General features: G+C 41.1%; 1 protein-coding gene across 2 annotated transcripts in view; it reads left to right on the plus strand.

Moving 5' to 3' along the window:
- Positions 1–12,692, plus strand: part of LOC138738559 (chloride intracellular channel protein 5-like) — a 47,755-nt gene that overhangs the window by 18,727 nt on the left and 16,336 nt on the right. The window contains exon 1 of one of the 2 annotated variants that reach the window (XM_069889003.1): positions 9,219–9,461. The exons of the other annotated variant lie outside the window; for it this stretch is intronic. Coding sequence (XP_069745104.1) covers positions 9,399–9,461 — 63 coding nt within the window. The 5' untranslated portion in view covers positions 9,219–9,398. Of the gene's footprint in view, positions 1–9,218; positions 9,462–12,692 lie in introns of those variants that run through there. 2 annotated transcript variants of the gene reach the window in all.

The raw sequence follows: 12,692 nt of genomic DNA on the forward strand, positions 1-12,692 counted from the left end.
TGTAATGTTTCTATTGCAGGAAAGGGTAGGTTCCTGCATTTTGGAAGGACGAATCAAAAGGCATACTATGATCCAGGGGCTTAGCCAGGTTCTAAAGTTTGGGGGCAGCGAGCAAATAAAAAAGGCGCCACAACACAAGCATAGACGACACTTTCCTTATTTTAATATATCCTAATTTCACAGTATCACCTTCCAAAGGCATGAGCTATGATATTCCAAATTTCGATCTTTTTAATCCTATAAATCCAACTCTGTGACTGTTGCTTTATGCAGTTTTAATTTGTTGATAAATCAGACAAACATTTTGCATAGCTTTGCATTAAGACTTTCATAATGATGAATAACAAAGCATTTACTATATTTTAGAGATATAAAACACTTATAAAGAAGTTCAAACTTTAAAGTGATACATAAAGGCATTTAAAGAGACAAAAAAATTCAAAGAACAATTTCTTGTGGTCAAGCTTCCTCTCTTTAGCTTGGCTTCGCGGACGAAGATTTATGGAGGGGGTAAAAAGTCCACGTCAGCTGCAGGCTCGTTTGTGGCTGACAAGTCCGATGCGGGACAGGCAGACACGATTGCAGCGGTTGCAGGGGAAAATTGGTGGGTTGGGGTTGGGTGTTGGGTTTTTCCTCCTTTGCCTTTTGTCAGTGAGGTGGGCTCTGCGGTCTTCATCAAAGGAGGTTGCTGCCCGCCAAACTGTGAGGCGCCAAGATGCACGGTTTGAGGCGTTATCAGCCCACTGGCGGTGGTCAATGTGGCAGGGACCAAGAGATTTCTTTAGGCAGTCCTTGTACCTTTTCTTTGGTGCACCTCTGTCACGGTGGCCAGTGGAGAGCTCGCCATATAACACGATCTTGGGAAGGCGATGGTCCTCCATTCTGGAGACGTGACCCATCCAGCGCAGCTGGATCTTCAGCAGCGTGGACTCGATGCTGTCGACCTCTGCCATCTCGAGTACTTCGACGTTAGGGTGTAAGCGCTCCAATGGATGTTGAGGATGGAGGGAGACAACGCTGGTGGAAGCGTTCTAGGAGCCGTAGGTGGTGCCGGTAGAGGACCCATGATTTGGAGCCGAACAGGAGTGTGGGTATGACAACGGCTCTGTATACGCTTATCTTTGTGAGGTTTTTCAGTTGGTTGTTTTTCCAGACTCTTTTGTGTAGTCTTCCAAAGGCACTATTTGCCTTGGCGAGTCTGTTGTCTATCTCATTGTCGATCCTTGCATCTGATGAAATGGTGCAGCCGAGATAGGTAAACTGGTTGACCGTTTTGAGTTTTGTGTGCCCGATGGAGATGTGGGGGGGCTGGTAGTCATGGTGGGGAGCTGGCTGATGGAGGACCTCAGTTTTCTTCAGGCTGACTTCCAGGCCAAACATTTTGGCAGTTTCCGCAAATGCCAAACATTTTGGCAGTTTCCGCAAATGCCAAACATTTTGGCAGTTTCCGCAAATGCCAAACATTTTGGCAGCTTCCTCTACATCGTAGAATAATAGGCAAGCTTTTTGCGTGGATATTATGACATATTACATCATAGTCACTATGGTAACACTACAAACAATAGTTCTCTTAAAGAGACAGGCACAAAATTAAGAGTTTAAAAACACAAGGTTTTAACCTTTACAACAAGTAAGCATCCAATCTCTGACATCTTGACAGTTCTTTTTCTTGATTTGCAATTTCTTTCATCTTCTTCTGTCCCACCCAGATAGTTTCTTTTTCGTAGTGTTTTTCTCCACAGCATTCCTTATCAGGAAAAAAAAAGTCTACGACTACAGTACCAAAAGTTGACAGAATGATGATTGCACCCACGGTAGGAGAGCAAGAAAAGTGCATTGACTAGGCTCAGGTGCCAAAGTGTTTTGGCTTCTAAACGCATGCTTATTTCTCTTACATTATGCAAAATATTTCATTACCTCGCTATAATATTTCATTATTAGTGGATTATGTATGAAACTTGCATATATCTGGGGCTGTAACTTGTGACATGAAAACGATGAAGTTCCGTGGGATCATCCAGCATCAGATGATGTCACGGTTTATTTTGGTTTCCCCAGATGCCAGGCTGCCAGCGGCCACCAGTGCATCACTGGAGACTGAGCACACAGTTCAAAACATCAGGAGGTTGGTCGAGTAAAGTAATGAGTGAATCCAGAAAGTTCTTCCAAGGCCATGCGATAAAGTAAAAAAAAATACCAATTATTACAAGCTCTTGTTTCATTTATCACTTTAAGGGCTAGTACAGGCTGCAACTATTCATTGTGGAGAGACTGGATGGAAACAACTAGTACAGGATGTTCCAAAGTTTGGAGAGAAGAAAGGAAAAATGTGTTGCTTTTCTAGGGCCACAGGTGGTGAGAGAGTTGTGTGAGTAGAACACTGAAGGAAACAGCATTCATGAACACTGAGCTGTAATGACTCTGTGATAATGGATAGTTTGGCTGATTTTCCCTGTCAGGGGAATTATTGAACCCCACTGTGACTAAAGGAAAGATTACTTTGATTGACCCATACCTGAGTTTTGCTGCATCGGATCGTGACCATTGTAATGGTCATTTCGATTGACCTATACATGGGTTTTGTAAGCATCAAGGAAGTCATACATTTTGTTTTCCCCTACCTAAGAAAAAGGAGAGTTGTGACAACCATTCACACAAAATGATATTTCTCTGGAAGCAACTAGTCAAGGATTCATGTATTTTTGGTGTCACTCAATCACTTCCCTCCTCCTTTGTTATTTCCTCTGTGCATTAGTTTAAAAGCTAGCATTTCAACAAGGTATTTGGAATGACTTCCAGAATTGTACGTACACACACACACACACACACACACACACACACACACACACACACACACACACACACACACACACACACACACACACACACACACACACACACACACACACACACACACTCTCTCTCTCTGTGTTGGGTTTGATTTGACTAATTAATAAAATAGTGTTTTAAAAGAAAAATATAACGTTGCCTTGGTGATTTTTCCATTGCTGCTGGTCTGCCACGCAACACACAAAAAAAAGAGTTTCGACTTTTATTGCACAAAGGAATTTAAAGAGTTTTTAAAAAAATTGTTGAAAAGGTGCCACTTTTGAGGAATGTGCTCAGGGGGAGTGACTGCTCCCCCTCAAGCTACATCATGGCGATCATCTATTTGGAGAGAAAATACAAATAAGTGAAGAACAGATCTAAGTTCTTGTGAAACCCAACATTAATGGGCAGGTGCAACTGGTTATTAAGAGGGCAAATGGTGCATTGGCCTATATTACTGGGAGGTTGGACCAAAAATAGAAAAGTGTTTTTAGAATTTCACAAGTTGGTTATGATTGGAGGACTGGGCAGAGCATTAGTCTCCTCATTTCAGAAAGGATATTTCAGCATTGGAGACCTTTGTGTTTCAATGTGATTGTAGTAAAAATACACAGGAATGGTGGCGGAACTCAGCTGGTCTCGCAGCATCCGTAGGAGGTAAAGATGAATTACCAGTGCTGCTTCAAGGACCTTGAAGAAGGGCTCAGGCTCGAAATGTCTGGAATATATCTACCTCCTGTGGACATTGAGACTGGCTGTTTCTCCAGCATTTCTGTGTTTTTACATAATTGGAGCTAGTCCAGAAGAGATACACTAGACTAAATTCTGAGATGAACAGGTTGTCCAATCATGAATGGCTAAAGAAGAAGGAGATCTATGTACTTTGCAGTTTTGAAGTGTAGGATATAATCTTAGTGAAGCATAGATAAAGTAAATCTTGAAATGGTTCCATGAGTGGGAGAGTCTTGAATGAGGAAATGTAGTTACAAGAGTCATTAAGATGGGTAGAGCATTGGCAGATGGAATTTAATTGTGAAAAATGTAGGGCTGAGTATTTTGGGAGGACGTAAAGAGCAAGGATGTACACAGTGAGTGGACGCACCCAGTGAGTAGTACCTCTTGAAAATACTGAGGAACAGAGGAACTTACCCAAGAATCTCTGAAGGCACGAGCAGAGCCACATATAGTGGTTAGAAGGCTTATAGGGTATGCTACTAATAACAGTGCTATAAAATAACAGAACAGGGAGGGAATGGTGAAACTTTATGAAACGTGATATTGTGAGAAGCATGGATAAAACGCTTTCTCAGGGTAGATGATTCTAGGATTAGAGGACATTGATTTTGGGGGAGATATAAGAGAGAGCTTTGGGGTGATCTTTTCACTCAGAGGGTGGTCATTATCTGGAATGAGCAACCAGAGGAAGCTATAGAGGTGGAAGAGTATTAAAGATATGTGCTGACCAACTTACAAAGGTATTCACAGATAACTTCATTATCTCACTCCAGCAGGGTGTGGTACCAACCTGTTTCAAACAGGTGTCAGTCATATCAGTGCCCAAGAAGAGTGTAGTAACTCGTCTTGATGACTATTGGTCAGTAGCACTTTCATCAACAGTGAAGTATTGTGAAAGGCTGGTGTTGAAGCATATCAGCTCCTGTCTGAACAGTGACATGGTTCTGTTCCAATTTGACTATCGTAGCATCAGACCTAAGGCGAATGCCATCTCACTGGATCGACACAAAGCCCTGGAACACCTCGTCAGTAAAGATGCATTCATCAGAATGCAATTTATCAACCACAATTCGGCATTTAACACCATCACCCCCTCAAAACTGATAGCAAACTCCAAGACCTGGGAGTTAACACCCGATTTTGTAATTGGATCATGGATTTCCTCACTTCCAGACCACAAACAGTGAGGATTGGTAAGAATGCTGAAGTGATTGGACACAGTAGATGTGAATGGACAGAGTAGATGTGAATATTTCTCTTGGGGGGTGAATCCAGCACAAGAGGACACAGTCTTAAAATTGCCACAGTCAGTATGAATTGGAAGTGATGTTGGCTCCTCGATGATTATCAACACTGGCATGCCCAAGGATGCATGCTTAGACCACTGCTCTACTCGTTATACACCCATGACTGTGCGGCCAAGCACAATTCCAAAGCTATCTACAAGTTTGCCAATGACACCACAATTGTCGACGGAACACGAACGGCAATGAAGAATCGTACAGGAGGGAGATAGAGCAGTTCTTTGAGTGGTGAAACAACAACAACCACCTTGCATCCAATGTTAGCAAAAACAAATCAAGGAGATGGTTTTGGACTTCAGGAGGGAGTCAGTTGGGGTGGGGGGGGGGGGGAACCACACGACCGAGTCCTTATTGACGGCTCAGGAGTGGAGAGGGTCAAGAACTTCAAATTCCTGAATGTCAACATCTCCGAGGATCTGTCGTGTAGCCTTCATGTTTTGTATACATTTCTGATCACTTGTATTTGGTGCATATATATTTAACAAAGTCCATTCCTCAAAAAAATTTGATAATTTACCACTACATATTTACTGCCGGATCTGTAATTACAATTTGAATTTTAACTGGTACATTTTTCTTAAATAAAATTGCTACTCCTCCAGCTTAAGAAATAAAAGGAGAAAACAACTTCCTGACCTACTTAATCTCTCTTTAATTTCAAATGTACTTTTTCAATTAAATGAATCTCTTGTTTTTTTTTTAAAAAGCAATTTCTCCTCCCAATAGGACGATTTTCTTTTTTACTGGTCTATTAATCCCATTAATATTAAGACTCAAAATCTTAACTGCTTTATTTATTTTCATTATCTATACATTAAAAAAAATACTTTCCATCACTCCTATTCAGGAATTAATTTGGTCCTGAATGTCAACATCTGAAATCCAAAAACTTCAAATTTTTTTCAGAGTAAATGCATCTTAAATGGCTATTATTTTAAAAAAAGAAAAAATAAAACAAAAACCCACCTCCAAAATGCTAGAAATACAGCATTGCCAACCCTCCATTTTATGGGTCATGGTGAAACGACCAAAACACCTGTAGCTCTCAGAAATCAACAAACACACCCTACCCCTGCGGTGGGGAGGGGGGAGGGTGAGGGGAAGACTTTTCTGTTTTACCAACAATTCTTCCCCATATGGAATTTTTTCATCAATCAAGAAGAAAAAGAAAAAAATAAGGAAAAATGGGGGAATGACACCCTCTCTTTTAATCATCAGGTTTATTGCAACAAATCAGTATCTTTCGTCACTTGAATTTTGGACAAGCTCTCTGCATACTCTTCAGCCAGTACATGATTTATAAAAAAACATATTCTGCTGATCTGCAAAAGTGCTTTCAGAGTGGGTGGACAATGGAGAACAAATCTATAACCTTTATCATATAAAACCTTAACTGGGTTTAAAATCTCTTCAAAGGAGTTTGACTCAAATCTGGATTTTAAAAAAATCTTCTCTTTCATAATTCAAAGCTCCATGTTCTCTAGCTCTTCTCATTGCTCAACCAAGAATCCTTTCTATCCAGGTAGTTTAAAAATCTAATCAGGATAGATTGAGGTCTCTGGTTAGGACCCGGCTTTGATCTCAAGGCTCAATTAAAAGCTTATCCTCAAAATGTTGGTCTCCAAATATTTTCGGTATCCATTCTTGAAAATATCGGATCACATCTTGACCTTCTTTGTTCTCCACAATTTTAAGATTGTTTCTTCTCCTATAATTTTCCAAATTGTCAACTTTCTCAAACAGTTTTTCATTCATAGAAATCAAACCAGTCATTGTATCTTCATTTATATTTGTCCTTTCTTCAATACATTGCACTTCTTCATGCACATTTTGGATTTTATCCTACACTTTATCAACTCTTTGTGAAATATTATTCATCAATTTAGTCATATCTGTTCTGACTTCCTTCAATTCTGCAGTTAAACGTTTAAAATTGCTCTCCAATGCATTAGAATGTCTTACTATTTTAGCTTCAATTTTATTCATTAAAAAAAAATCTTTTTCTTGTGTTTGGATCTTCTTTTGAGCTTTACATTACATCTTCACCTTCATAGTCCTCTGAGTCCTTTTCCATAGGAGAAGTCTCCCCCTCCTGTTCAGCAGTGGAAACGCCGGAGTGGCCCTTTAAAAGACAAACCTTTTTTCAATTTTTTTTCCCTCTGAAGCATGCGTTCTTGACTTCTGGCGCATGCGCGAAGCATTCTTAACTTTACCACTGGTGCCATCTTTAAGGGGTGCCGCGAAAAGAGCTCTGGAGGAAGGTCCCTCCATTGGGTCCTCACTGGTGGATCCAGAACCAACTTCAGTGACCTGCTTCATCGACAAGGTAGGCCCGAGTTCTTTTTCAATTTTTTTTGTAACTTTTTTTGACGACGTCTTTTTTCTTCTATTAATCACTTTAAAATAGTTTTTATAAAATTAACTTTGCTCAATATGTACTTTTTTTCAGTTAACCCCATGGGAGTCGGTAGGTTGCTATGAGGAGCACCACGTGACCTCCCCCACCTCCATGTTGACGCAATCAAGAAGAAAGCCTGCTATCGGCTCTACTTTGTGAGGTGCTTCAGGAGATTTGGAATGTCACCGAAGAGTCTTGAAAACCATTACATTTGCACCTTGGAGAGCGTCCCTGTCTGGTATGGAGATGCCAAATCTCAAGACAAGGGGAAAAACTCCAGAGGGTTGTTGACTCGGCCTGTGACATTGTAGGCACCAGGCTCCACTCCATGAGAACATCTACGTGAGGCGGTCTTTTTTTAAAAAAATGCAGCCTCTATCCTCAAAGTCCCCCACCACCCAGACCGTGCTCTCTTCACTCTGCGACCATCGGGGGGTAAGGGGGAAGGTACAGGAGCCTTAAGACAAGCACTCAACAGCACAAGGACAGCTTCTTCCCCTCTGCCATCAGATTCCTGAATAATCAATGAACAAAAAGACACTGCCTTGCTTTTCATGCAGTTATTTTTTAACAGTAATGTTGTGAGATGGTTATAATATGAATGTTTGCTCCATGATGCTGCCACAAAACACTGAATTACGTGACTTGTTCATGACAATTCTGATTCTGACAATAGACTTATTTGCTCGATATTCCAGCATCAGAAGTTTTTTTTCTCCCAGTTTATTGGTCATTTTGCAATGCAGTAAAGCTTGAAGTTTGCGTTATATGTTATTTCAAGAGAGAAAGGAAGAAATCAGTCAAAGATTGATTCCTTTTAACCTGAATATATTCCTCCACTTTCCTTTATTTTTTGTTCTCCACATTGGACTAAAGATCTGCATTGTGTTCACAGAACTAGTGAGCAATATTTTCTGAAAAAGAAATGGATCCAACAGTTAAATGTGGAAGAAAAGTGCGAGGTCGCGGTATCATTTCTTCAGATGCTATTTGTGCTAAAGGCGAGGTACTTAAAAGCATTTATTTTCATGATTTGTAACATTCATTGTTACAGAAACAATGATGGATCTGTTTCTGTGTGTGGGAAGAGAGCCTGATCTTCTTCCAAGACTAAATATCTGAAAGAAAATGCAAAATGAGCTACTTTAATTGAAATAAATAACACTGGCAGTAAATCATAAATTTTTCTTGCATTGAAGGAAAATAACATGAACGTATTCGAGCCTGAGCATTGGAAATCATATTCACAACTTGTGTTTGTTCTTTGTTTGGTTTGACCTTTGAATTCTTTGTTCAAACCAAAAGTGCATTGTGAAATAGAATGCCTTGTAGATGAATTAACTGAATAATTGAGGGTGGATTCTCTTTTTTTCTTTAAGGTATAAGTGCATGCTAAATATTTAACAATGTAGACAATATCAGTTGACAATGGGGGCAAAAGCTGGGGAGCATCAATTTAATGGTGAAAGTGAATGTTTGACTTGGATGCTGTATCTGACCACTCAGCCCTTGATCTTTCTCTGTCATTTAACAGGTTTACAGATAATCAGATTATAACCCCCAATCCTGTTCTCTTGTCTACCTTTGCTTCTGGAGTATCGACCATGTAGTTAAATATTTGAAGACTCTGCATCCATTGCCTTTTGTGGTCCAAAGACCCTCAATCTCTGAAAGGGTCAGCTTTCTCTCATCTCAGCCCCAAACTCCCCTTGTGTTCAGCCCCAATAGTGGCTTATTTGCAGTCAGGTTCAGATTTGGGCAGTTGAGAGAAAGTAGGGAATCTAATGTAAAACTTGCACATCTGCATCTTTTTGTGTCAGTTTAGCTGAAGACTGACTGATCGCGCCATCCCAGCCAACCCAACTCGTGACCTTGTGCCCACGCACAGCCATGCATTTATTGGCAAGTTTACTTCAATGCTTTCTAATGAACGCTGCGCAGTGGGACTCCTAAGGTGTCAGGAAGTACAATGGGACCGCCAGCTCCATATTCATTTGTGTGGGGAGGGGAATAGAAGTGAAGGGAGCAGGAATTAATTTTGAGTGATGTTGATCGCTTTTTGCGCAAAAAGAGGCTGAGATTTTCTGTTTGATTAGCTACGCTGGTTTATTTAATCACCGTTTGTCAGTACTATGGCTACATCAAACTCAACAGCAACTGAATACACATATCCAGACATTGAATTGTTTGTTAAGGTAAGTCCTTGTTGACAAAAGCAATGGAAAGTTGTTAGTTTATGTGGACACTACAATCTATGGAAGTCTTGCGAATATTACTCCTGGTGCAATAAATAACGAGTTTTGTGTAAATGCCTTTCAGCCAATGTCACATTAGTTATGCCTTTCTTTACATTCCCCAAAGGCAAGCCATTTCTGAATGTTGCTCAGTACTTGAGTTGGTGGAGGCAGTGACTTTCGAGAAGGCAAACAGATTATCTTGAGCAACATTTAATTAAGTCTCAGCCTAATGTTTTTTTTATCCTCCAAAAGAAAAGCAGCTAGCAAGGGCTTGCTTGGTGACTGTCTCTGCATTTGAGCTTGTAATATCTCATTGGTATTGCTTGTGATTCCCTTTTAATTTAATCCTTTTGTTGTGAGCGTTCTCTGTGAGAAAAGCTAACTTGCTTTCAGAATTGCTCGAGGGTTTTAAAATAAGTTCTAAAATCAAATTCGAATAGAGCACACTTTTAAAAGCAAAAAATATGGATATGCTGACTACGGAATTTGCTGACGGTAAACAATATTTTAATGGGGATATAAGGCAATGCAGATGCTGAAATCCAGACTGAAAAAAAGCAACCGCTGGAGGAACTTGGCAGATCAGGCAGCATTTGTCGAGGTCAATGCACAGTCAGTGTTTCGGGTGAAAGCCCTGCTTCAGGACTAAGAAAGAGGTGGGGGGGGGGGGGGTGGGGGAGGGGGGGGAAAGAACTCCCCACCTCCCACCTGGTTCTTTTTGTCGTCCTTGATCCCTTAGTCCACCTGACATCCACTAACCCCCTTCCTCTCTCTTTAGTATTCCCCCTCCTTTCTCAGTGTTGAAGCAGGGTTTCAGCTTGAAAAGTCGACAGTTGATTTCCTTCCACAGATGCTGTCTGACCTACTCAGTTCCTCTAGCAGTTTGCTTTAAATCACATTTTAGTGTGTTTACGAACTGCATTAAATAAGGGCAGCAGATGGGCACTGGTGAACTAGGTTTACAATGACAAACGTGTTATCTGTAAACTATTAACCAGAGTGCACTACAACAGTACACTGATGTGAGTCATACTTTAACACCATATAACAGGCCCCTTTGCCTCAGCTTGTCTGTGCTGACAAGATGCCTGCACCACTTATCCCATTTACCTGTTTTGTCCACATCCCTGAGTAACATTTCCTATCCACGACCCTGGCCAAATATCTTTCAAACACTAATTATACCCACCTCTACCACTTCGTTGGCAGCTTATACCATAGACTTACCACCCTCTGTGGGAATAAATTTGCTCTTTAAATCTTCTCTCCCTCTTCCTCCCCCACCCTCCCCCCCCAATCTTCCCAACCACACTGTAGATCTTTTCTCTCTTGTTTTATACTCCCCTATCCTGGGGGCATATATGTGCCCACATGCAGCCATATATTTATTGGCAAAGTTACTTCTAGGATTGCCCAGTAAATGCTGCCTAGGAAATCCCTGAGCTGTGGGTCGCCTGAGGTATCATCGAAGTATGATCTCTTACCTCTGCCCCTCCTTGATTTTATTTGTATATCTTTGTCAGATAGAAATAAAAATCAAGGAGGGGCAGAGGTTCCGACCATTTTGTTCGGGCGTCTGCTGACATTTCGCTCATACCTTGATGAAGGGCTCAAGTCTGAAATATTGGCTATGTATCTTTATCTTTGTTATATAAAGTACGCTCTTTGACCTCCTGAGTTTCTTCAACATTGCGTTTTTACAAACTTGGGGTTGTTTTCTCTGGGGCTTGGAGGTGAGGGAAGACAGGTCAGAAGTGCACCAAATTATGAGAGGCAGAAACAGGGTGGATGGTCTAAAACCAGGGAGCATAAGGTTGAAGATGAGAGAAGAAAGTTTGAAAGATGTGCAGATTTTTTGGCACAGAGTGTGGTGAGTGTCTTGAAGGAGATGGCGGAGGCATTCAAGAGTCAAGATTCCTTTAATGTCATGTAATAAAATAGGTGCAATATTACACAAAATTGACTTTAGTCTGCTGTCAGTAGAAATTGCCTGGCACCCCTTATAGTCAGAGAACGAGAAGCAAAAATGTGTCCCTCCAGAGACACTGAGTGTCTGTGGATTCACCTCCAGTGCTCCTGTACCCTCCGCAGCTACACAAATTCCAGTCAAAACCATGGGAAACCTGAGCTCCTGATCCAAACATCCGACACTCAACGCATCCTCTTGTATCCTGGTTCCAATACCTGCAACCCCTGCAGCCTGTCTCGAGCCAGAGGCAGACACAGGAACCAGCAGGGATTGGAGCAATGTGTAGTCAGATGTGCAGTTTAAATTAGAATCCTGGTCAGTAAATATGTTGTGGGCTGAAGGGCCTCTTGCTGTGCTGCACTGATTGATGCTCGAACTGCGCCAATTTACAGGAGAGATCTATTGGCCACAAGCGTGTCTCTCTCCTGCAGGTGGAGCGCGCGTGCACTCAGTGTCAATGGATGCATAATGTCCAAATGTTAACTGGAAATTCCTGCCTGGAATAATGTTTACAAAGATTCCCGGACCACCAGTTTATTCTTCATTTACTCCTTAAAAGTTTTATTTTGAGGTTGCAAGACTTCATTTCAGAGTCGGATAATTGTTAGAAATATTTCTATTGACTGCGATTGTCCAACCCATTCAGTATCTGCCAGCTTCCAACGTCATTGTACTCCCATTTCTACCCATGTAACCTGTGGCTACCCATCTGTATCAGGGATACTTTATAGCAACCACTTCCCCCATCTTTGGCATGTGGGAGAAAACCGGTGTGCCAGGAGGAAAAAAACATGCAAACTGCATGCGCATATCACCAGAGGTCAGGATTGAAGCTGGGTCTCTGGAGCTGTAAGGCTGCAGCTCTGTACTTTTTGCAACCAACGCACAAAGGAAATTGACGCATGCACATAAGGTGAGTTACCTAAAATAATGCAGTAATTAATAATTATACCTATTGAAATTAATCTCTTTGCTAACTGTTTCTGTTAACTACTTTTAGTTGACTATTCTGTTAACTGTTCATTAACCATGAGAGAGAGAGAGGCTGTGCCAAAATTATCTTAGAACTATTTCAAGTTTACATTTGCACAAGCCTTCAGTGCACAAATACTTCTGTCACAGGAAAAAAAATTGGCACAATGTGAGATTTTTGTACACACTGACTACTTAAAAATGAGAGGGAACATTGGTTGTGATGCTGTGATTTCTTAAGAAATTAG

Source organism: Narcine bancroftii, chromosome 7, assembly GCF_036971445.1.
Source record: "Narcine bancroftii isolate sNarBan1 chromosome 7, sNarBan1.hap1, whole genome shotgun sequence".
Taxonomy (NCBI): domain Eukaryota; kingdom Metazoa; phylum Chordata; class Chondrichthyes; order Torpediniformes; family Narcinidae; genus Narcine; species Narcine bancroftii.